Source organism: Rhinopithecus bieti, unplaced genomic scaffold, assembly GCF_001698545.2.
Source record: "Rhinopithecus bieti isolate Rb0 unplaced genomic scaffold, ASM169854v2 scaffold_12476, whole genome shotgun sequence".
Taxonomy (NCBI): Eukaryota; Metazoa; Chordata; class Mammalia; order Primates; family Cercopithecidae; genus Rhinopithecus; species Rhinopithecus bieti.
The window spans coordinates 1,125,331-1,151,236 of NW_016807303.1; the positions used below are offsets into that span (position 1 = coordinate 1,125,331).

Here is a 25,906-nt window from a genome sequence, read left to right on the forward strand (position 1 = left end):
CCAGGTTAGCACTAAACCCTGAGGTCTGGGGAGCCGTAACCCTCTTGCCATGGCTGTGAAAGTTGGGCACATACATATATGACATTAGCAGTTATTCTGAATGCGTTTTCCTATAGAATCATTATTATAAATTGATTGTTTTATATTATCATAATTACCATAATTAATGGTAATAATATACCATTAATATACTTAATGTACATTATGGGTTAATTTTGCTTTTGTGGCCTGTCCTACAAACTTTTCCACATGTATAACATTAAGAACATGTGTGCTGGGTTCCAAATAATTAACTTCCAGAGTTTTTATGGCATAACAGTTTTCTACATTGAGTGACTTAGAATTGAGGTAGTCCCAGCAGCGTGGATTTTACTCTTTATAGTTGTAGCTTTACACACACACACACACACACTGCACACACCCCTATAAATATTATTTTAAAATAATTGAACCATTTTTCCCTGCAGTTTTCTTTGATACAATTAGAAACTTCAACCACAAGAGTAATTGTAATTGTTTGAGAATACTGTGTCAGCTTATAAATAACTGTGAGAATGGCATGGATTAAAATTTAATTCTCTTTGGATGTCATTTGAGATCATTTGTTCTCTCTGATGAGATGTTATCTTAATTCTACAGTGTCTACTAGAGCATTTAAGTGATAAAATAAATATAAGTATTCATGGATACTTGTAATTTTACAGACGCATTATTTTAGGTACTTTTGTATTTCTGAAAGATTTTGTACAGGAGTTTGTGTCAAATATATTTTACTGAAACAATAGCTATTAATATAATCCTCTGGTTATATCTGATTGAATGTTACTTTTAATTTTAATTTTTTTTTTTGAGATGGAATTTCACTCTTGTCATCCAGGCTGGAGTGCAATGGCATGATCTCGGCTCACTGCAACCTCCAAATCCTGGGTTCAAGGGATTCTGCTGCCTCAGCCTCCCAAGTAGCCGGGATTACAGGTGTGCCGCATCACGCCCGGCTAATTTTGGTGTTTTTAGTAGAGATGGAGTTTTACCATGTTGGTCAGGCTAGTCTCAAACTCCTGACCTCAGGTGATCCACCCGCCTCGGCCTCCCAAAGTGTTGGGATTATAGGCATGAGCCTCTGTGCCCAGCCACTTTTTCCTTTTTTAAAACACTAAAATTGCTGTACCTACCACATCAAAATTTTATTTTAAAAAATTGTTAAATAGCATATGTATGTAAATTTAATATTAATGTACCTCTTTTTTTGTCCTTGTCTAGGTGTTAGAGCCTAGGATACTTACTTACTGATTTTTATTGTTGATTTCACATCCACAGTAATAGTAGATAATATTTTTGAGTAAAGTTGTTGTTCTGTTTTGGTGTTAATAACTTGTTAAACAGTAGGATCTGTATTATATTTTAATATAGAGCATATTGTTGTCACTATTACAGTGTATGCAACCAATTAAGCCCTTCTATTGTTCTTACTATTTAAAAGCCTTGAGTTTAATGAGCATTTGTTTTGCTTGTTAGACATTTTTGGCTCTCATAAACCAAGTGTTTCCTGCAGAAGAGGACAGTAAAAAAGATGTGGAAGATAACTGTAAGTACCAAGTTAAAAATCAACTCTCCGCACAGAAAAGGAAACTGTTCTTTTAAAAAAATAAATTAGTGGTTATATTACTAATACACTATGCTGGTTCAGAAACAATCTAGTCTTTTGACACGAATGTTCATGTGAATGAAGGAACTCGAGTCCTCCATGTTGTCTCATATTTGCATTTTGGTGAAAGAGTCTTGAGTATTCTTTTGGTGTTATTTGAGTTGTATAAATATGGGGAATGGTAATTACTGTGAGGCTTGAACTAAAGGTCTCTTTTTAACAGTTTTGAAAGTTGTTGAACCTTATCTAGAGTCAGGTGGTTTTTATAGTACTATATGTGGTTCACTAATTTGGAAGTTAAGTTGGTAGGAGGCATTTAACATCACTATTTGAAGCAAACAAGCATTTAAAAAAATTCTATATAATTACTAATTGAAAAATTAGTTTCAGAACGATTATATTAAAACACAGCATTAATTTGACTTATAACATCTTGGCATGTTTGATGAAAAAAGCCTTTCTCTGTGGAACAGGCCAATGTTTATTCTTACATTTTTAAGATTAAGCAGTAATCATTTCATATTGGGGGCAGCAGTGTTAAAATTATGTACACTTGTCATGGATTTCATTAAAGGTACTTGACACTAACAGCTCTCCATTTAACAAAAAAAGGTAGTGTTAACAGTTATGTACAGTTGTCATGGATTTCATTAAAGGTACCTCATACTAAAAACTCTCCATTTCAGAAGAAAAGGTAAGAGAAAGGCATAGATTTGTTATTATTGATTTTCTCTGGAATTCACATTTGAGTAAACCTATGAAACCCCCATATGTAGAATGGTGGCAGCATAGAATAGTGGGAGTAATGGGAGAGCCATGGACTGTAACTGTAGAGTTAGGCAAGCCTAATTCTGACTCTATGTTATTAGGAGGCTGCGTGCTCCTGGGCATTTCATCTCTCTTCTGAAATTCTCATCTGTAGAATCGAAGTAATGTGTATATTGTATGATTAGAGATGATATAAAGTGCTTTGCACAGCGTCTAATGACTCTTAATAAATGGTAACTGTTTTTATTAGGTGCAAGACGTTGAAGAAAAAAATGTAGAATTCCCTTCCTTTCCAAAATTGCTGGAGAGTTTGTCTGATTAAATAATACATTTTTGGATAGCAATCAGAATAAAATAAGGAATGAGACTATACCATGTCTAAAATAGAATTTTTTTTTTCTTCTGTTAAAACTTGCTCGGGTATGCAGAACTGGGGATCAATCCTTTTCATATATTAATGTGTATGTCTCTGAATGTAACAAGTGGTTTTGAATAGTTTTTAATCCATTTCTTAAATTAATATTTTAAAACATTCTCTCTCCATTTGCTTTGTCTTGCTATACTTGTCTAACTTTTAAATTTTCACAACCTCAGTATTTGCTGCCTCTTGCAGCTGGTTTCCTTGGTGATGCCAGATGGCAGCAATGTTAATGTGTGGGTGTTAACTATTCTCATAAGATAGTAGCCCATCCCTACTGAAGGCCCTTTTCTGAAACCACATTATTAACACAGCTTTGATTGTTGAGTTTAGAATATAAGGTTTCCAACTGCAGTGGTTCTGTCACTTAGTACTTTCATATGAGGCATGCCACCATACCACTGTCCTCTGCTGAATGACACACTGTAACACAAAGCTACCACCATAGTTGTAACTTTGTGTTATACACGCGCGCGCACACACACGCACACATACACAGGGTCTCACATGCATATTTCTAAAATTATTTTCTTCTTTCTATTATGGTAATAATGTGAAGATTAAATAATTGATGCCTATAGAGAGTGTTCTGAAGTATGTGTTGAAGGTTCTACTGAAACAGAGGCATGTTAAGTCTTTTTTTTTTTTTTAATGGAGGAAGTGGGGACAATGATGAGGATATTTACTCCCACCCCACTATGTGTTGTCTTTTAATAGTGCCCTAACAATGTAGCAACATTTATTACCTACTTTTAGGTCTAAGTTATTTTATTTTATTTTTTTTTTTTGAGACAGTCTCGCTCTGTCACCCAGATTGGAGTGTAGTGGCATGATCTCAGCTCACTGCAACCTTCGCCTCCCGGGTTCCAGCAATTCTTCTGCCTCAGTCTCCTGAGTAGCTGTGACTACACGTGTGCGCCGCCATGTCCAGCTAATTTTTGTATTTTTAGTGAGATGGGGTTCACTGTGTTGGCCAGGTTGGTCTCAGACTCCTGACCTCAGATGATCTGCTTGCCTCGGGCTCCCAAAGTGCTGGAATTATAGGTGTGAGCCACTGCACCGAGCTATAGCTCTGAGTTTTCTATGTGAAGGGTTTTATATGTAGAAATTAGCATGTTAATTTTGCTGTTTTACTTGACTGTTGGTTATTGTCACAAGAATAGGAAAATTGGGCATGTGAAGTCAGTAATTAAAAGGAAAATAATAGCATTTTCCCCTGCTGATTTTGAGCTGCTATGACTTTCATGGCACATAATGTTCTTCGTGAATTATTGTCTATTAGATTTTGAGAATAATAAAGTATAGAACATAAAATTGGAAAGAAACCGGGCGCAGTGGCTCACTCCTGTAATCCCAGCACTTTGGGAAGCTGAGGCGGGTGGATCACCTGAGGTCAGGACTTTGAGACCAGCCTGGCCAACATGATGAAACCCTGTCTCTACTAAAAGTACAAAAATTAGTTGAGCATGGTGGTGGGCGCCAGTAATCCCAGCTACTCGGGGGGCCGAGGCAGGAGACTCCCTTGAACCCAGGAGGCAGAGATTGCAGTGAGCCAAGATCACGCCATTGCACTACAGCCTGGGTGACAAGAGTGAAACTCCGTCTCTAAATAATAAATAAATACAATTGGAAAGAATTCTAAAAGTTGCCTTAGCCTCTTTTTCAGTAGTGCAGTGTCGTCTACAACAACATATATTTGGAATTGATTGACTTCTGTACTGAAGTTGTTTGTGGGTTCCTTTTTTCTTTTAGTGAGCCAGAGCTGTAATGATTAAGCAGGATCTTAAATGCTGAGACAACTCTCTAGTCAGATATCTAAATTTAATAGTGAAGTCATACCTAATCTTCATTAGAAATGTTTACATATATTTGTTATATATTTATTTATTAAAACAGTGTTTATAAAGAAACTAATTATTTATTCAAATATTTTGTTATATGTCTTAGGTTAAATTGTTTCAACATTTTAATATTCTTTTGGGTATAGTTAAATCTGTTAATAATTAGGCATAAAAGGTAAACAGTTTACATAAAGAGTTGCATGTAAATAGCCAAGCCAAGTAATCCTAGGACTGACTACTAGGAAAGGAAAGGAAGAAGGAATTATTCGGTAGAGCAGGAAGCTATTTGAGAGGCCCTCATGAACATCCCTAGGTCATACCTTTAGGGAGATGTAGGCAGTTGGGACTTAGCATTTCACATTCTGGCAAAACAAGGGTTGCAAATATTTTCCTCTCCCTCTCTCTTTTTCTGTGTCTTCTTGAAAATGGAATGGCCTGCGTGGCATGATTTCAGAGGAATACCCTCCTGTCCAAATTCTTACTGTCATCAGCAGATATTTCATCAGTTGGAGATTTATTTGGTTTAATAAACACACATCCCTGAAAAGGTAGGTGGTGAGTGTGGAAGGAGTAAAGATAGGAGAGCAAGTAGTAATTCCCATGTCTGTGTAGGCTTATATGATTAGCGTTCACAGGGGAAGTGTACTGTAGGATTAGGAGTTTTTACTTAGAGGAAGCAGTGACAACATCATGCAACCAGGTATTTCAGAGGAAAGTGAGAGAGATGGGGAGTGGTTCAACAGAGTGCGTTGGATAAAGAAAGAGGAACATGTAGACCAGGCTCCAGGGCACAAGGATGGAAGAAGATTAGGGATATAGAAAGGTAGGTGACCTCATACCCAAACCAGATATATTAATACCTCTGCTGCCTAACCCTCTCTATATCCTTCCTCAATTCAAAGGAAAGCTGCCATTCAGCTGTTAGGAGCCTCCACCCACTTCTTACTCTCTTTTATTCTGCTCTAAGTGGCACTAGAAAGCAATGAGGTGACTGAGGCAGGAGAATCGCTTGAACCCAGGAGGCGGAGGTTGCAGTGAGCTGAGATTGTGCTACTGCACTCCAGCCTGGGCAACAGAGTGAGAGTTCATCTCAAAAAAAAAAAAAAAAAAAAAAGCAGTGAGGTGAAAGTGAATTGGCTGCATTAAATGAGTATAGATGCATGGGCAGTCTGTGGAGGTAGGTATATGGCAAGAGGCTCTTGTTTGACAGCATTGGTTAGGTGTTGAATAGTGTGTTCAACACCTAACATACATGCAGTGTAGGCACATGAGCAATTTCAGTGAGGGACCAAACAAATGAATCAGGCAGCATCTTGCCCCCAAGAATCTGATATAGTAGACAAAACCAGATACGTAAAATTATCATAACACTGGCAGTGTGTGGTAAGAGCCATAAAGAAATTACAAAGAAGATAGTGTTCTAGTGGTGGTGGTGAGAATGGGGAAGTGTCATTTGTGAGGTAACTTTTGTACTAACCTTAAACAATAGGTAGATTTTTTACACCTAGAAATGTAGAGGATATTCTACACTGAAGCTGATAGATGAATGATACCTGTATTTAATAAATAGTTCAGTCTGCCTATAAGTTAGTATTAAGGTGAATTGTGGAAAATTATATGAAAAGGTCATGAATGTAGGTTTATTAAGAGCCCTGATCAGACGTGAATATGGATGTTGATAGAGACCCAGTGATGATTTTATGGGGAGAGAGATTTGATGAGGCCTCTACTTTAGTTAATGTGCTGAGAAGTCTGGATTAGAGAGGAGAGAGACTGAGGCAATAGGTAAATAAGAGGCTACCATGATCACAAAAGAGGTAATGAGAATTAAACTGGTATTGGAGCGGTAGAAATGGAAAGAAAGAAGATACATTGAGAGATTCAGATTATGCTTTGAGTACCTGCCATGAACTGGCACTATGCTATACTTTCTTACATGGCATAAAGATTTGGAAACTGGTTTAGAATAAGGAGGGAGAGAGAAGATGATTTTAGTGTTGACTAAGGTTTATAATTTCAGTGACAGAGAAAATGGTGGTGCTAATAACAGAAACAAGGTGGTTGAGAAGAGGAATGGTTTTTGTCTACTCTAGCATGGGACAGAAATGGAGCTCAGGAGATTGAAGGACTTGGAGAATAGATTGGGAGTCAACCCTGACATTTTAGTAGAGCAGATGTCACAGAAACAAGATTTATCTGTTCAAACTCAGATATTAATTAGCTTCATATTCTCAGTTAAGACATACATAATTTATCCAGGATTATTCTTACGTGAGTTGTGAGGGACTCCCTGAATGATTTGATGGTCTGTTCCCATTCTAAAGTTTTATCTTTTGTGTTTTATCTGTGAAATTCTGAGTATCAGATTGGATTAGTGTCATCACTTTGTTGTGTCAGAAGTGTATTAAAATCAGAGCTATCTATTATAATACTTTTTTCCCTCTTGAATTGTACTTTTTAATCAACCTTCATTAACGAGTACTCACTTGGTACTCACTAGGTTTACTCCTTTAGTTGAAAATTCATTACTTAAAAATATCACTGTAACACATGTAAACTGGATCGCTTTTAAATCAGCTTCTAGGGTTTACATCAGCCTGGGTTTTAAAAAAGATGGAGTTAAATGTAACCTAACAACTGATTTTTAGGATAAGTCAAAGTGATTCAGATTAAGATAGTATTGTTTTATTTTGTTTTCTTCAACTCTCTAATGATATGTAAATTTTCTGTCTTAGGTTCACTAATGTATTTAAATGAAGCCACACTGCTCCATAATATCAAAGTTCGATATAGTAAAGACAGAATTTATGTAAGTATTTTCCTATGGTGTCAGTTTTTGTGGAGATAATTATTTCAAGTGGTACTCTTTGATTTTGTCACACTTGAAATTTTCTAACAGAAAATCATGCTTGATCTGAGCCTCTTGAATAGAGTATGAGCTTAGTGAGGACAAATTTTTTTTTCTAATTTACAACTTGAACTCCGGGGGTTAAAACATGCCTGGTACATAGAAGGCACTTAATCAGTGTTCGTGGAAAGAAATTATGAATTCAGAGTGTTGTTTAGTATCTTTTGGACTTAAAAATGTCCAGTTTGAGTATTTTGAAAACACCATAATGGTTTTGGTTTTGATTTTTTACTTTTGGTATGTCTGTAGATATGTTTGATTCACTTTCCACGTTGTTTGGAAGACAATGTAAAGCAGCCTGTAAGGAATGTATATTGAAATTAAAAATTTGAATGAGGAAAAAAATGTAAATTAGAATAGAAGATAGTATCTGAGGAAATATTAAGAACACAGGAATGCTGACCATAGAACCTAAATATTTAGTTGCTGAATTTCATTAGACCCTAGATACTCTACCTTCAAAGTCCAGAATATTCAAAAATGAAAGAAAATGCTTTCAGTGTAAATAGTCAGGGTTTCCATCAAATCATTCAGATGGATATTTCACCTAGTATGTTTTAGTTATAATTATTCTTTGGGCATGCATGAGACTTTATTACAATATGACCTAACCATATAGTCCTTTGGTGGCTGGAGATAAATTACCCCATTGTAGTTCTCCTGTTATAAAGATGGGGCTCTTCATTATTTTTGAACGAAGAAAACACATGGCTTCTTTGACACTTACTGGATCAAATGACAGTCTTAATCTTTTATATCACTATCAATTTGCCTAATTGTACTTACTTAATTCTGACTAAATTACATTTAGTCTCTGCCATCTGTCCAAGTAGTGACAGCTGGGAAATAGGACTTATTTATTCTATTCCAAAAGAGCATACTTGCCATCTTCTAGTTATATATAGTTTTAAGACTTTACTTTTCTCCCTGATTTTTTTCAAAATCAACTAAATAAAGAACATATTTAAGTTTAAATGTGGCTATTCTTGATTAGAAATATATTTAGAGGCAAAATTTACTCAATCAACTGACTCATGTTGAACATCTAATATGTGCTAAATTCCAAAATTAAAAGCAAGCTTAAGTTGCTCATTAAACATTTAACTTATAAATGTTCTAGGTAATGGTTAGCATATATTGTGTGGAAGAAATCTGGAACCAAATGGTCACCACAGAGCTAAATCAATCCTTGGCATTCAGTGACAGGGATGGGCCTAGAAGGTGCTACAAGCTATATTAAACTCCTCAGTAGCAGGGTGAATACACTAGGTAAGGAATACAAATGACCAAAACTTAGGTGTGGGAGTAGATTTCATAAGTAGAGTCGACAGAAGAAGGCTGAATGAGATAGAAGCTAGAGACTCAGATTTCTGTCTGTGGTGACTTGGTGGTGATGCCATGTCCCTGGGGGAGCACATGGAAGGAGAATACTTTCTTTGAGGCAGAGGTAGGTGGGAAGAGATAATTTTGAGTTTGGATGTGCTGAACTTGAGGTGCCTGTGGGTTGGTAAGATACAAATATTTATTAAGAATTGGAGAAATATGGATCCTATAAAGATCAGGGAATACTCGGAATATTTAGGACTGATTTGGGAGTCTTAGTTATATAGATAATTGAGATTTTTTGTATTTTATTTCTTCTATGAGCTTTGTTTATCTTTAAATGAAAATAGTAATTGGAAAATTTTATGTTTATGCTTTTCATATTTAGACATATGTCGCCAACATTCTGATTGCAGTGAATCCATACTTTGACATACCTAAAATATATTCTTCAGAAACAATAAAGTCATATCAAGGAAAATCTCTTGGGACAAGACCACCTCATGTCTTTGCAATTGGTAAGTGATTTTAATTGTATTTTAATTCTTGTCTTTCTTTATATTGTACAGATTTACTCAGTTTTTCTTTTAGATTAATAAAAGATACCATAAATTGAACATATATTTTGGAGGAACTGTATACTTCTTGGATATCTCAACATAGTTAGGAGCAAGTATTTTACACAGGGTGGGGAAGAACACTTTTGCAGTCAACTAATGGGGCAGGCATTCCGTACATCATTATTTGTGTTAAATGCCTGTGTCCTGTAAGGGATGTCTGCCCAGTTGAAAGTAGGATGTAATAAAACTGACCTAATGGTACTTTTAGGCTCTTTAATACCATCAACTCCATCTTAAAAGTGTCCTCCTTCACAGTTTTGAGGTCCTGGCCTTCATTTCTTACCCAGCTCATGCCTTGTGAGTGTGTTACTTGGACTAGATTTGAGCTATAAGAACAGACTTCTGGGCATCATCTTGCATCAGGGGTTTATAAAATTAAAGGATTAAAAGTAGTATATGCTCCATACTGCTGGAGAACCTGTATGGGAAGACAGTAGTGTCTCTTTGCCTTTCTCAGCTTCTCTTTTATTTTGAAGTCCTCCAGATCTGAGGCATAGCGGGTGGAGGTTTTTGATCAGAATGAGCAGTTACCCCTCTTCCCACCAAATACGGAAGTGTTAGCTAACCCTTTGCATTCAGACATAAAGCAGCTAAGTGACATGTGTTGGAACTTGTTCGTAGTGCAGCCTGTTTCTCTTTGGGCTTTCTCTTTATGCTTGGCCTAACCAGACTTCACTTTCAGATTTGGTTGACCTGTGTGCTGTCTGCTACTAAGTAGGGTAAATATGGCTGACGTAATTACTCTACCAGGGAAACAGCAGATTTACTTTTGGCTGAAAGAAGCTATGACAGGCATCGTGTGTTCAGCCTGCAAAATCCCTTAGAACCTGAATATGTGCAAACTTATCACTGGAGAAAAGTTACATGTTTAAAATGTAAATCAATGAGCTTTTATTTTTAGCTTTTTACTACTAAAAAACAAGTGTTTGGAATGATTCTTTAAAAACATGTGGAGGATGGGTGTGGTGGCTCATGCCTGTAATCCAAGCACTTGGGAGGGCGGATCGCTTGAGCCCAGGAGGTCAATACCCACCTGGGCAAACATGCAAAACCTTGTCTCTATAAAAAAAAATGAAACAATTAGCCAGGCATGCGCTTGCCTGTAGTCCCAGCTACTCTGGAGGCAGTGGTGGGAGGATCGATTGAGCTTAGGAGATCGAGGCTGCAGTGAGCTGAGATCGTGTCACCACGTTCAACCTGGGTGACAGAGAGAGACCATGTCTCAAAAAAAAAAAAAACAAAAATGGGTGGGGGGTGGAACAGGGGAACCGGTTGCTGATAAACTGGACAAAGGGATGTGTGTACTCTTGCATAAGGTTTGCATTCTCCCCTTAGAGTAAAAGCCATTTCTAAAGTCTTCTTGGCACATGTCTGAGGTGAGAGATAGTCTTATATAGCCAAATTGTGATGACCTCAAATACAGTTGTCTTAATTTGAGACTGCTTTAACAGCCTTAAATTGTTTCAACTTGTCTGTGTAGACTTGACATTTAATACAGTTTATAGCCTAAATTGTTGGAGTGTAATGAAGATAGTTAAAAATTATATATGTAAACAGTGGCAAATCTAGGAAACTTAAAGTTGTTGATTTTGCCTCGTTGTAAAATGTTGACAAATTCTACAAGATTCATAAATTTAATAGTTGTATTACAGGAAAAAAACCCACAGATTTATTTTGTCATTATGTATTTTGTTTTCTGTAGCCGAATTTGTGGTTGCCAGATTTCTTAATTGGAAGCTCATTAATTCCTGCTTTTCGCTGGGGACTTCATTAGTTATGCGTAGTGACCATTTTCTAAATCCCTCTGCAGATCAGCTCTGGAATTGCAAAGAGATGAGCCATAGCCCATAATATCAAGACATTCTATCAGAAACTTAAGAGTTGTTTATTTGGATTTCATATTACTTAACTTTTAGGATAATAAGATACAACATTTAAATTAAATATTTCTAAAATGATTTGAACACTTTTGAATGACTTTATTTTAAAATTTCATTAACGTTGAACGTTTATGATTTCTTTAAGAGTAAGTGCTCCTAAAGTGAACTTTGTATTATTAACTTTATATTTAATATATTGCCCATCATTAATGTCTTATTTTGACCCTAGCTGATAAAGCCTTTCGAGACATGAAGGTGCTCAAGATGAGTCAGTCTATCATTGTATCTGGCGAATCAGGAGCTGGTAAAACAGAAAATACAAAATTTGTTCTAAGGTGAGTATTCAGCTAACTTGAAATATTTGAGCAGGTTGATCGTATTTTTCCCCCCTTGAGATAGGGTCTTACTGTGTCACCCAGGATGGAAAGCAGTGTCACCACCACAGCTCACTGTAGCCTTGACCTCCTGGGCTCAAGTGATTGTCCCACCTCATTCTCCTGAATAGCTGGGACTGCAGGCACATGCTATCATGCCCTGCTAATCTTTTAATTTTTTTGTAGAGATGAAGTCTTACTGTGGTGCCTAGGCTGGTTTCGAATTTCTGGGCTCGAGCAACCCTCCTGCTTTGGCCTCCCCAAATGCTGGAATGATAGGCATGAACCACCGTGCTCAGCCCAGGTTGATGCATGTTGTAGCATGTGTCAGAATTTCTTTCCTTTTATTTTTATTTTTTAGTATTTTGTATCCCATCCTTCCTTTTTAAGGCTGAATAATATTTTATTGTAGATATATGGTACATTTGTTTATCCATGCATTTGTCAATGAATATTTAGGTGACTTCCACCTCTTGGCTATTGTGAATAGTGCTGTTATGAACTATTCTGTTCAAATAGTTCTTTGAGAACTATAGGCTGTGCAAATATTTCTTTGAGAATTTGAACTGACTTTTAATACCTTTGCATACTTCATGACATAGTTTGGAATGGTGGGCTCTACCCCTTTTAAGATACAGACACCTTATATGGAAGCTAATCTATAGATGACTGAAAGCCTGCTCTGACATGTTATTCACATGAGGATCTTGGAGGAGACCAGTACTGGTTAGACAAAGGGTGATCTGGAAATGTTCCTTAAGAATCTAACATTTACGTTCTGTCTATATTTCTGTTAGCATGGTTAAAACCATTTTTTACCTTAAACTTATGATAATTGGCCTCCTTATTTCTATTTCCCTATAGCCTGCCTCTGAACGTGTTCCCTTTGCTGCCATTAACTTAAACTCTCTGCATTGTGTTTTTTTGTTTGTTTGGTTTGGTTTGTTTTTTGAAAACAGGGTCTTGCTGTGTTGCCCCATCACCCAGGCTGTAGGGCAGTGGTGCGATCATACCTCACTGCAGCCTCGACCTCCTCCAAGCCAAGTGATCCTCCTACCTCAGCCTCCCAAGTAACTGGGACCACAGGCATGTGCCACCATGCCTGGCTAATTATTTTTTTGTAGAGACAGGGTTATGCTATGTTGTCCAGGCTGGTCTCCAACTCCTGCACTCAAGTGACCCTCCCACTTTGACCTCCTAAAGTGCTGGGATTACAGGCATGAGCCACCATGCCTGGCCTTACACTTTGTTTAGAATTATAGCTTTTTAAAAATGGAAGGAATCGTAACACTCATTGTAGTATAGTTCTTTTAATTTACATACCCACGAGGTTAGATCTAGTGGTTCAACTACTGCTAGGAGCAGCATACTCACCAGTGTTACTCCCACAGAATTACAGTTCTTAGTTGATTGCTGCATAGTGGTACTATGAAATTTTGCTATTCATTATGTAACTATGTATGCTGTTCAGAGTTATCTATATAAAATCAACTGAAGAGTTTAACAGCTATTTTATACACACACACACACACACACACACACACACACACACACATACATAATTCTGTTAAATGAATGCTTCCCAATATTCTTGGATTCTAAGTGTTTCAATTTCTTTTTCTTTCTTTCCTGTATGTAATAGTCTATATGAGTCTATGGTTAATATATGAAAATGAACAAAAAGTTAAGGAATTATAAACTAATAATATGAACTTATATTTTAAATTAAGGATTGCTTTTTGTTTTGAAATGTGCCAGGCAAATAGTTATTTGTCTGTGTTTCATATTTCAGTGAAACAACATGAAGAGTGATAACTTCCCAGTTCTTCAGAGGCAGATTGCCTGGTTTTCTGTAGCCGAAGATTGAATTGATAGGCTCTCACAAAAGGCTTTGAAATCTCCTGTAGTTGATGAATATAATATATTTAAAATCAAATAGTTGGATAAAATCAGAATATTCCCAAAACAATTTTAAAAATAATGTGTTAGATTAGATGTTAAATGTAATAGATTAGATGTTAAATGCAATACAAATAGAATTTATTTTTCATTTTTATAATTTCAGCATTTAGATTCATGCCATACATGTGCAGGTTTGTTATGAATATATTTTGTGACATAGACGTTTGGGTTGTGAATGATCTCATCATTGAGGTAATGAGCATAGTACCACCAAATAGAATTTTTTTTTTTTTTTTTTTTTGAGACGGAGTCTCACTCCGTCACCCAGGCTGGAGTGCAGTGGTGCAGTCTCGGCTCACTGCAACCTCTGCCTCCCAGGTTCAAGTGATTCTCCTGCCCCAGCCTCCCGAGTAGCTGGGATGACAAGCATATGCCACCATGCCTGGCTAATTTTGTATTTTAGTAGAGAAGGGGTTTCACCATGTGGGCCAGGCTGGTCTCGAACTCCTGACTTCAGGTGATCCACGTGCCTTGACCTCCCAAAATGCTGGGATTGTAGGCATGAGCCACTGCACCTGGCCCCAAATAGAATTTTAAATACATTTAAAAAGCTGTCGCAGAATAGTTGCATTTAAGTACACATTTGTTATAGTGATGATCTAGGTTTCAGTTTTATATGTACTAAATAATATAATTATAAATAATTGTATACCATATTATTGTCATCAACATTTTTTATCCTATATTTTAAACAGATACCTGACTGAATCCTATGGAACAGGTCAAGATATTGATGACAGAATTGTTGAAGGTATTGCTAATTTTTCTGTTGTATGCATGTACTGAAATTAAGTTACAAGACTTCTTTCAGTGGTCTGGAATGTTCTTCTCTCAGAGATGCAAAAGACTCTCTTATCTCCTACAAATCATTGCTCATATATCATCTTGTTATTTACCTAATACCAATTGTTTTGCCCCACCCCACCTCATGAAAACACTAAGAAGGCAGGGATTTTTGTTTCATATTGCAAACCCCTAGAATGGTAACTGATAAAGAGCATAAATATCTGCTGAATGAATGAAAGAAATACAGGAATGTCTTTAGCATCCTGTTTGTTTTGTGGAGCTTGTTTTGTGTAAAGGGAAGAGGAAGAAGGGTTAATTGGCATTAGGTGCTTTTTTAGGGAAGTCATTTTTTAACAAAGGCAGTAGTGTGTAAATTGATTTCCTTAAGCTATCCATGAGTGTATACCTCCTTAGAAAATCTTCTTGTAGCTCAGTTTGGAGACTACTGGCCTAGACTACCATTATGTTGAATCTCCTGCATGATGCCCTCCTGCATCATAGACTCCTGCTTGGTCTCTTCACTTAGATTCTTACTTCTCCTTAATCCAGTCTCTGTATGGAAGTTGGAATAATTTCTTTTTCTTTCTTTTTTTTTTTTTTGAGGCGGAGTCTCACCTGTCACCCAGGCTGGAGTACAGTGGCTTGATCCCGGCTCACTACAACCTCTGCCTCTTGGGTTCAAGCGATTCTCCTGCCTTAGCCTCCCGAGTAGCTGGGCTTACAGGCGCCCACCACCACGCCTGGCTAATTTTCATATTTTTAGTAGAGACGGGGTTTCACCCTGTTGGCCAGACTGGTCTTGAACTCTTGACCTCAGGTGATCCGCCCGCCTCAGCCTCCCAGAGTGCTGGGATTATAGGGGTGAGCTACCACGCCTGGCTGGAATAATTTCTTTTGCTTTAAATCATCTGATGGCTTCATATTGCTCTCAGCATCATGCGCCAGATGTGTAACATCACCCACAGTGCTCTGTGTGATCTGGCCCCTGCCTCTTCTGATCTCACCTAGAGTCATGTTTCTTCTAACTCCTTATGCTTTAATCACATTGGCCTCCTTGTAGTTCTTTGAGCTGTCTTAAACAGGCTTCTCTGAACACTCTTTCTCCTTCTCCCTGCCTTACTTTCCCCCACAATGTACTCAGTAAGCATTTTTTAATAATGATGGTGATAATAACATATATGGGATGTATTAGGCGTTATCTTGTTTAAAAATCTGTTATCTAATTTAAATCTTCACAGAATGAATTAGAAACTATTTTATTCCTACTTTAAAGATGATAATATTTAAATATGCTGAAACTCATATAGCTCATCAGTTGTGAAATTCGGGTATAAACCTAGACATCTTAACTGCATGCCATAGTAAATGCATATTTTAACACTCTCTTGGCCATTTTTGTTTTTAAAGTAGAGACAGCATCTCACTATGTTGCCCAGGCTGGTCTCAAACTCCTGGGCTCAAGCAGTCCTCTTGCCTCAGCCTTATAAGTAGTTGGGACTCTACGAGTGCAACACACATGCTCTTGACATTTTAAAGAAAAATGTTAGTTGAACAGACTTATTGGGGCCTTGTATGTTCATGCATTTTGCTAGATCATAGCAAATGATATGTGCATTTTTGACAGTGATATAAAATCTGCATGTAGATCAATCTAAATAGAACTCTAATAAACATTTTAAAAGTTGAGCATCAATAAAGTTTTTTTTTTAATATAAAGAATTTTCTAGTTTCATTTACAGTTTATGTGATGGTGTAACATACCCAAATATGTACTTATCTCATAAGTAATGCTTTATTCACAGTAAAGTACCTTACTTTAGCAAGGGAGTCATTCTTAAAAACTGAATAAATTAATAAAAAAGAACAAATTATGGGCTACCTCAGTAAAAGACTAATTAGTATTGTGATTTGCTCACTTGAGGAGCACACTCACTTGACAATTGGATATAAGTCCAGTTTCTTCCACAGTAATGTGCTGTACAGTATGTAGTGTGTTATAGTGGAGATAAGTTATTCCAAATGCTCCAAGTGTTATTCCAAATGCTTCTATAGCTTCCTTTTTTTTTTTTTTGAGACTGAGTCTCACTCTGTCACCCAGGCTGGAGTGCAGTGGTGTGATCTTGGCTCACTGCAACCTCTGTCTCCCGAGTTCAAGTGATACCCCTGCTTCAGCCTCCTAAGTAGCTTGGATTATAGGTGTGTGCCATTATGCCTGGCTGATTTTTGTATTTTTTAATAGAGTTGGGGTTTCACCATGTTGGCCAGGCTGGTCTTGAACTCCTGACCTCAGCTGATCCACTTGTCTCAGCCTCCGAAAGTGCTGGGATTACGGGCGTAAACCACTGTGCCCAGCTCTATAGCCTCTTAATGGATAATAGTAAGTGTAACTAGAAGGGCATAGAGTCTTTTGATGCCATCCTTAGTAGAAGTTTAGTTGCTGGTTTTGGAATGAGTATATTATTAGTAGCATTAATATGATTTTCTGTTGGAGAAGTTCTTATCCTATTGGGATATTTTACTTGTATTAAGTTCCTCAGCAAAAACTAGTAGATTACCAATAAGGGAGTGGGGGAGACCTGTAATTGAGTCCTTTTTGTCAATAGACAGTTATGTGGCCTTTGAAGAGTGAGTTGACCACGTTTATTTTGTTTTGTTTTTTGTTTTTTGTTTTTTGAGATGAAGTCTCACTCTTTCACCCAGGCTGGAGTGCAGTAGCATGATCTTGGCTCACCTCAACCTCCATCTCCCGGGTTCAAGTGATTCTCCTGCCTCAGGCTCCTGAGTAGCTGGGACTACAGGCGACCGCCACCACGCCTGGCTAATTTTTGTATTTTTATTAGCGACGGGGTTTCACCATGTTCGTTAGGCTGGTCTGAAACTCCTGACCTCATGATCCGCCCACCTTGGCCTCCCAAAGTGCTGGGATTGCAGGTGTGAGCCACTGCGCCCCGACTGACCATGTTAGCTTCAGTTTTTTCTCCCATCTGAAACACGAGGGATATATGCTAATATTTTTTAGTTTTAATGTTTTCTTTCTTATTTTGGCATGTGAAATGGCTGGGGAATGATCTTTAAAAGAGTTTAGAGACTAGTTAAGCATTCTACTATGGATAGAATAGGAGAAATTGACTTGAAAAGGTTTCATAAGAAATATGGCTTCATGTTTATTTTTTATTTTTTTTATTTATTTATTTGAGACAGAGTCTCGCTCTGTCGCTCAGGCCTGAGTGCAGTGGAGCGATCTCGGCTCACTGCAACCTTCGCCTCCCGGGTTCACGCCATTCTCCTGCCTCAGCCTCCCAAGTATCGGGGACTACAGGCACCCGCCACCATGCCCGGCTAATTTTTTATATTTTTAGTAGAGATGGAGTTTCACCATGTTAGCCAGGATGGTGTCGATCTTCTGACCTCGAGATCTGCCTGCCTCGGCCTCCCAAAGTGCTGGGATTACAGGCATGAGCCACTGCGCCCGGCCAGCTTCGTGTTTATTATAGGAAGAACATGCTTCATAAAAAACATTTTAACACTAAACATTATGAAGCACTTTAAGTTTGTTGATGGAGAATATGTGTGTAAGATTAACACTAATTTGGTATGTGTGTGATTGAGACTTAGGTGAGTATAAGAGTAGACTCTAATAACTCTTATCCAGTCATGATATGTGGATAGGTGATTATAAAGTAACAGTGAAAATGTTATATTTGTTCATTAGGATTTTAAAACCTTTTATTCTGAGAACCTTTCTTAGGTAATTCTGTAAACTCTTAATATGTTAAATTTCACTGGATATACATGTAAAAATGTTAAATATGGAGACTATTAATATGTAAAATGTTTTAGATGTTTTAGAAAAGTAACTCAAATAATACAACCCTTGCCTATATTTTCTCACAAGAGGTTTGCTGTTTTATCTAATTACTTTTCTGGGCCTGATATACTTGATAAAACAGTAAAATTCTTAGGGAAAAAATTTTGAAGTCGAGTTGTACATTTTGTAACATAGTGGCTTAAACATTTAGTCATATAACATTTACATTTTCTTTTATATTTTGAGAAATTTTCCATCTCCTAGACTTGAATAGTGCCTGAGCATAGTGGGTAGTCAATAAATATTTGTGGAATTTGGCATTACATGTGAATTCCTTCATGTCGGTTTTTTTTTTTTTTTTTTGAGATGGAGTCTTGCTCTTGTCGCCCAGGCTGGAGTGTAATGGTGTGACCTCGGCTCACTGCAACCTCCGCCTCCCAGGTTCAAGCAGTTCTCCTGCCTCAGTCTTCCAAGTAACTGGGATTACAGGCGTGTGCCACCATGCCCGGCTAATTTTTGTATTTTTTAGTAGAGATGGGGTTTCATCCTCTTGGCCAGGCTGGTCTCGAACTCCTAACCTCGTGATCCACCTGCCTTGGCCTCCCAAAGTGCTGGGATTACAGGCATGAGCCACTGCGCCTGGCCCATGTTAATATTTTTTAGTGCATTTTTTTCTAGACATATATATTAACAAATGGAGATATACTATGCATATTTTGTTTTGTTCCGTCATGCTAATTTTTTGATTGATTTTTTTGTTTGTTTGTTTCTCAATAGCTAACCCACTCCTGGAAGCCTTTGGAAATGCAAAGACCGTTCGCAACAATAATAGCAGTCGATTTGGGAAATTTGTAGAAATACATTTTAATGAAAAGGTAAGTGAGCGTAAGCTTTGGAATGATATTTTTGGGGAGTGTTTGTAAAAATGCAAGGGTCAATTGGTGCTGTACTTGCACTTAATGGTAAATCCCTTTAAGTTTCATTGTTACTTTAGATGGTTGCAGGAATATACGTGTCCACTACGACCATCTAAAAGCTCCTTTCACAATTTAAAGTCCAGATACTGATTTTGACTTCAGCATTGAGTATTACTGTATAGCTAGTCATGTAAGATATTCTAGCACCTGTGTTGAGGTACAGTGCAGGATCAATTGTGATTCTTCATTGGCTCAAAACTTATAGCAGGATTTGGGTAGAGACTTAAATGAGGATATTTAAAATGGTGACCATTATAAATACTCTATGCTTACATTTAGTTGTTTTTTCCCCTTTATTTGATGAATATTATAACCTCTTTGATAGACAAATGTGTATTAGAAAAGGTAAATAATTTAACATTGGTAAATTATACTTTAAGACTTTAAATGCAAAAACATATTTTCTCTGTGTTTTGTTTTTTAGAGCTCAGTTGTTGGAGGATTTGTTTCACATTATCTCCTAGAGAAATCTAGGATCTGTGTTCAAGGCAAAGAGGAAAGAAATTATCATATCTTTTATAGGTTGTGTGCTGGTGCTTCTGAAGATATTAGAGAAAAACTTCATTTGAGCTCACCAGATAATTTTCGGGTAGGTCGGAAGAAAAGAAATTTCATATAGCCAGGTGCAGTGGCTCATGCCTGTGATCCCAACACTTTGGGAGGCTGAGGCGGATGGATCGCTTGAGCCCAGGAGTTCAAGAGAAGCCTGGGCAATGTAGTGAGACCCTGTCTCAAAAAAAAAATATATAAAAAATTAGCTTGGCATGGTGACACTCACCTGTAGTTCCAGTTACTCGGAGGCTGAGGTGGGAGGATCACCTGAGCCCAGGAGGTTGAGACTGCAGTGAGCCATGATTGTGCCACTGCACTCCAGCCTGGGCAACAGAGCGAGACCCTGTCTCAAAGAAAAACAATTTTTTGTACAATTTTTGAAAACAGAATTGCCATCAAGCCTAAAACTTATTTTAGTGGATTTTGAAATCTACTTGTTGTGTGTATGTAACTTACATTGGATCAAGTATAACATGTTAGAATGACCACTGTACTGAGAAGATCTCTATTAAGGTGTACTGCTGAGTTTATAATATACTACTATATGAGGAGGCACATAATGGAATAGATAAAAGGATAGATGTTAAACCCTATATCAATTTAAACTCAATTAGAAATTTATAATAGCTCTGTAATACTAGCTTTAAAGTTACTTTTGACTTATCTGTAAAAATGTTTGAACACTGAATTAATATTAATAAAGGACACATGATTGTATTTCTTCACTTTAGCAACAAATATTTATTGCTTGCCCATTGGGTGCCAGGCATTGGGCCAGGATTGAAAAGATAAATAATACCCAGTCCCTGCTCCTTACCCAGTCCCTGCTCCTGAGCAACTTAGAATGTGGTGGGAAGCGCACGTGCACACACACACACACACACACACACACACACACACACACACCCAAACCCCACACCCCCGAGAATTACAAGCCAAGGGAGTAGAGTTTCTAGGAGCGGTGAGGATGGTTAACACAATTTTCAGATTCTCAGGTTAGAAAACAGTGTCCTTGTATGGAGTATGGGAATGTTGTTTATACAAAGGAATGGAATGTGAGTAAGGAATGTCATTTGTATAGAGTTCCCCAGCTGATTCCGATAGTCTTTTTTGGTCAGAAACCCTCCATTTGAGAATCATAACACACATAATTATTGCTCTGTGGTTGTGTGTGTGTGTGTGTGTGTGTGTTTGCAGACAGCTTTTCTTTTACTTCAACCAATTTCTTTTATTGTGTATTTGCAAATTTTAGAAGTCTATTGTCTTAAAACGCTTTATAAATGTTTCTGTATACTTCTAAAATGTCCAGTCTTTTCTAGAACTCTCCAAATTAATTGGAATTTGAAGTTAGTTGCCCACATTATTTTCATTCATGAAAGTAAGGAAGCTTTGCTTTTTTTTTTTTTTTTTGAGCGGAGTCTCGCTCTGTCGCCCAGGCTGAGTGGCAGTGGCCCGCATCTCAGCTCAGCTGCAAGGCTCCGCCTCCGGGTTCAGCGCATTACTCCTGGCCTCCAGCCTCCCGAGTACTGGGACTACGGCGGCCCGCCAGGTGCCCGGCTAGTTTTTTTTTTTTTGTATTTTAGTAGAAGACGGGGTTTCAGCCATGTAGCCCAGGATGATCTTGATCTGCCTGACCTCGTGATGCCGGCCCGTCTCGGCCTCCGGCGCAAAGTGCTGGGATTACAGGCTTGAGCCACCGCGCCCGGCCAGCATTTCTTTCTTACTATGGTTTTAAAAAAAGGAATAAATTACTAGGAACTACATGAAATATAATAATGATGATATGGTTTTGTCAATACTTATTTGACAGTAAAGTGATGTGACTATTCTGGCCTTAATCCAGCATTTCTTCCTGCTTGGAGGCCTGGGAGCATAGTATTTTTGGGTTTCAGAATATACAGCCTTTCCTGGTACAATGGCAGGCATCCTGAAAGGGCAGCTGTTGAAATTTATCTGGTCAGAGGGTTTCCTGCTTCTGCAGTGTGAACCAGGAGGTCTGATTTCCTTTCTTACAGGAAAGTCCTTGTGATGGTAAGAGGGAAAGTAGGGGAACAGCGTTGCATACATCTGCCATCTTGAATATTCCTCTCGTATGCCGGCACACACACACTACTATATCCACTTCCCCCAAATAATTCTGCCTTAACGTGGCTTAAAAGTGTGTTACTGATTTCATCAGATTTTTCTATAGTTTAGCCTGCTGGTTATAACTGAGAGATCAGGTTTTAAAAACAAAGGGGAAACATGCAATAGGTTGAACACTTCCAAAATTGTTGAATTTTTTTGGTCACTCTTCTATCAAAATTAGTATGTAAAGAATTGTAGATGTATACCTGTCTGAAAACATTTGTATTAATCACACATATACTTTAAAAGTAAAAGGTTTAAAATGTTTGCGTTATTTAGACATTTCAAATATTTCTGCACATGTGTTATGGAGCCATTTGCTGTAATCATGGATAGATACTTGAATGTGAAGAAAGCGTGGATAGAATAAGAATAGATGGCAGGAATAGTGTTCTAGTTACAGAAAACTAAAAGGACACATTTCTATCCAAGGTTGTAATATTAGGCCCCACTGCCCAATTGTACTTGACAAAACGATTGGAGTGAGGAGACAAAATGCTTGGTAGAAAAGAACATATTTGTTTTGGCTCTATATGTTTAAGCTATTATTCTGCTAAGTAAAAGAGCTCTTTATTTGAAACAGTCCATTGAAAATGCTTACCAACATTGTCTCTCCTCCCTTCTCTTTTATTTTTTTTTTTTTACAAATATTCTAGGGTAGAAGAAAAGAAAACCATGTATATAGTTGTCTTGTTTTACTGTATTTTAGCATTTAATTATAATGGAGAAGGAATGATAGATGCATTCATTGTCTAAAATATTAAATTTATCCCCATATCATTCAAATTTGTTATAAATTTTTTTTGGTATATGTATGATGTGGTGTATTTAATCTGGGAATTCATGCCATGGTACAATAAAATCATAGTCACCTGATTTAAGAGAAGCTGAGATGTTTAAAAAACTTGTCCATCCTGTTCTCTGTGTACATCCTTCCTGATCAGATTTGCCCAATTCCATCTAAATGTCTTTAGGCTGTGTGTAATTTTCAGAAAATGCAGTATTTTAGTCTGCCATATAGCAAATATGTTCATTCACTTTTATTAGAAACAGTTTTAAATGAAGCAGGCTTTCAGTTGCAAGACTAATAAATGTGAGCAGTAGATTCTTGTTGATACTGATAGATATTCTTTTTTTGAACTGCTCCTCTTGTTCTGTATTTTGGAAGCATTTAGCTTTTGAAAGTCTTTGGTAAGCAAAGTAAATCATTGAAATAAGAAAACCTTAAAATATTTGATCCATAAAGCAAGTACTGTAATTTATGTACAGTCATTGTTAGTTTTCAATAAATGTGAAAAGCATGTTTTAAAAAACTGACTCTAAAAATAAAAAATTAAGAAAATCAAGGATAGTATTTATCTTTCTTAACTTTTCAGAATTTAAAATATTGCTTGAAAAATTAAACTACAGTATGGGTTCTTACTTGAGATTCTACATATTTAGTAGGAAGTTGATTTTCATGATTTTATGCACTGTATTTAGATTTTTGATACTGAAAAGATANTTGAACACTTCCAAAATTGTTGAATTTTTTTGGTCACTCTTCTATCAAAATTAGTATGTAAAGAATTGTAGATGTATACCTGTCTGAAAACATTTGTATTAATCACACATATACTTTAAAAAGTAAAAGGTTTAAAAATGTTTGCGTTATTTAGACATTTCAAATATTTCTGCACATGTGTTATGGAGCCATTTGCTGTAATCATGGATAGATACTTGAATGTGAAGAAAGCGTGGATAGAATAAGAATAGATGGCAGGAATAGTGTTCTAGTTACAGAAAAACTAAAAGGACACATTTCTATCCAAGGTTGTAATATTAGGCCCCACTGCCCAATTGTACTTGACAAAACGATTGGAGTGAGGAGACAAAATGCTTGGTAGAAAAGAACATATTTGTTTTGGCTCTATATGTTTAAGCTATTATTCTGCTAAGTAAAAGAGCTCTTTATTTGAAACAGTCCATTGAAAATGCTTACCAACATTGTCTCTCCTCCCTTCTCTTTTATTTTTTTTTTTTTACAAATATTCTAGGGTAGAAGAAAAGAAAAACCATGTATATAGTTGTCTTGTTTTTACTGTATTTTAGCATTTAATTATAATGGAGAAGGAATGATAGATGCATTCATTGTCTAAAATATTAAATTTATCCCCATATCATTCAAATTTGTTATAAATTTTTTTTGGTATATGTATGATGTGGTGTATTTAATCTGGGAATTCATGCCATGGTACAATAAAATCATAGTCACCTGATTTAAGAGAAGCTGAGATGTTTAAAAAACTTGTCCATCCTGTTCTCTGTGTACATCCTTCCTGATCAGATTTGCCCAATTCCATCTAAATGTCTTTAGGCTGTGTGTAATTTTCAGAAAAATGCAGTATTTTTAGTCTGCCATATAGCAAATATGTTCATTCACTTTTTATTAGAAACAGTTTTTAAATGAAGCAGGCTTTCAGTTGCAAGACTAATAAATGTGAGCAGTAGATTCTTGTTGATACTGATAGATATTCTTTTTTTGAACTGCTCCTCTTGTTCTGTATTTTGGAAGCATTTAGCTTTTGAAAGTCTTTGGTAAGCAAAGTAAATCATTGAAATAAGAAAACCTTAAAATATTTGATCCATAAAGCAAGTACTGTAATTTATGTACAGTCATTGTTAGTTTTCAATAAATGTGAAAAGCATGTTTTAAAAAACTGACTCTAAAAATAAAAAATTAAGAAAATCAAGGATAGTATTTATCTTTCTTAACTTTTCAGAATTTAAAATATTGCTTGAAAAATTAAACTACAGTATGGGTTCTTACTTGAGATTCTACATATTTAGTAGGAAGTTGATTTTCATGATTTTATGCACTGTATTTAGATTTTTGATACTGAAAAGATATAAAATTGTTGCCCTTTAAAAGTAGAAAACCTTTATGTCATTGATTTTTATTTTAATCATTTTATTTAATCTCCTTTCAGAGATTAGGATTTTTAGTATTCCTGGTTTTATTAGTAGGAAGAAAATGTTTATAAAATATAGAAGTATTGATTTTAATGGCGAGATTAAACACTACTCAAGTTGTGTTCAGAAATTCGTCATGGTTGGCACTATTTTATAAGTTGTGTTTTCTCCTGTATTATTTCCCTGTGGATCATATATGTTAATTATATTTAATTTGTTTTTTCATAGTATTTAAACCGAGGCTGCACTAGATACTTTGCTAACAAAGAAACGGACAAACAGATTTTACAGAACCGCAAAAGTCCTGAGGTATAGTAGACCATTTTTCTTAAAATCTTTAATGTAAAAAAAAAAATCATACTGAAAGACTTGTTACAATTTTTATTTTGGAGCCCAAGTAAGAGTTCTGACTTTTAGGCTTATAGTTTAAAAAACTAAATATTCATCTAAGTCTCTTTCACAGTGTAATACTTTATACCTCTTGTTGGTATCTAGTGAAGCAACAGGTTCTGTTCTTCCTGGTTGGGCATCACTGCACTGCTCTCCTCTCATTCTGTTTTCAAGCATGAAGGTATTAAATAGCCTAAGAATCAGTCTCTTCTAGCATTTTTGAAACTTACTCTTATGTTACCACTTGAGCTTAAGAATATGTCTTTTACAATTTATTGTCTATTTCAAGACTGAAGTGAGCCTTGATGTAGACAGTAAATAGATTAAGCATTCTTGGGAAGAAATGTTATAGGCTGGGCATGGTGGCTCACACATGTAATCCCAGCACTTTGGGAGGCCAAGGCGGGAGGATCATTTGAAGCCAGGAGTTTGAGACCAGCCTGGGAAGCATAGTGAAACCCTATCTTTACAAAAAATAAAAAAAATTAGCTGGGTGAGGTCATGTATGCCTGTAATTCTAGCTTTTTGGGAGGCTGAAGTGGGAGGATTGCTTGAACCCTGGAGGTGGAGGCTGC

At 36.6% G+C, this 25,906-nt stretch overlaps 1 protein-coding gene across 1 annotated transcript in view; it reads left to right on the top strand.

The window, feature by feature from the left end:
* The window catches only part of MYO6 (myosin VI), a 171,138-nt gene that overhangs the window by 77,344 nt on the left and 67,888 nt on the right, over positions 1–25,906 (top strand). Inside the window, 8 exon segments of the mRNA XM_017881129.1 lie at positions 1,516–1,585; positions 7,408–7,481; positions 9,292–9,421; positions 11,633–11,738; positions 14,435–14,490; positions 19,111–19,208; positions 19,735–19,899; positions 25,170–25,250. Of these exon segments, the coding sequence (XP_017736618.1) occupies positions 1,516–1,585; positions 7,408–7,481; positions 9,292–9,421; positions 11,633–11,738; positions 14,435–14,490; positions 19,111–19,208; positions 19,735–19,899; positions 25,170–25,250 (780 nt within the window).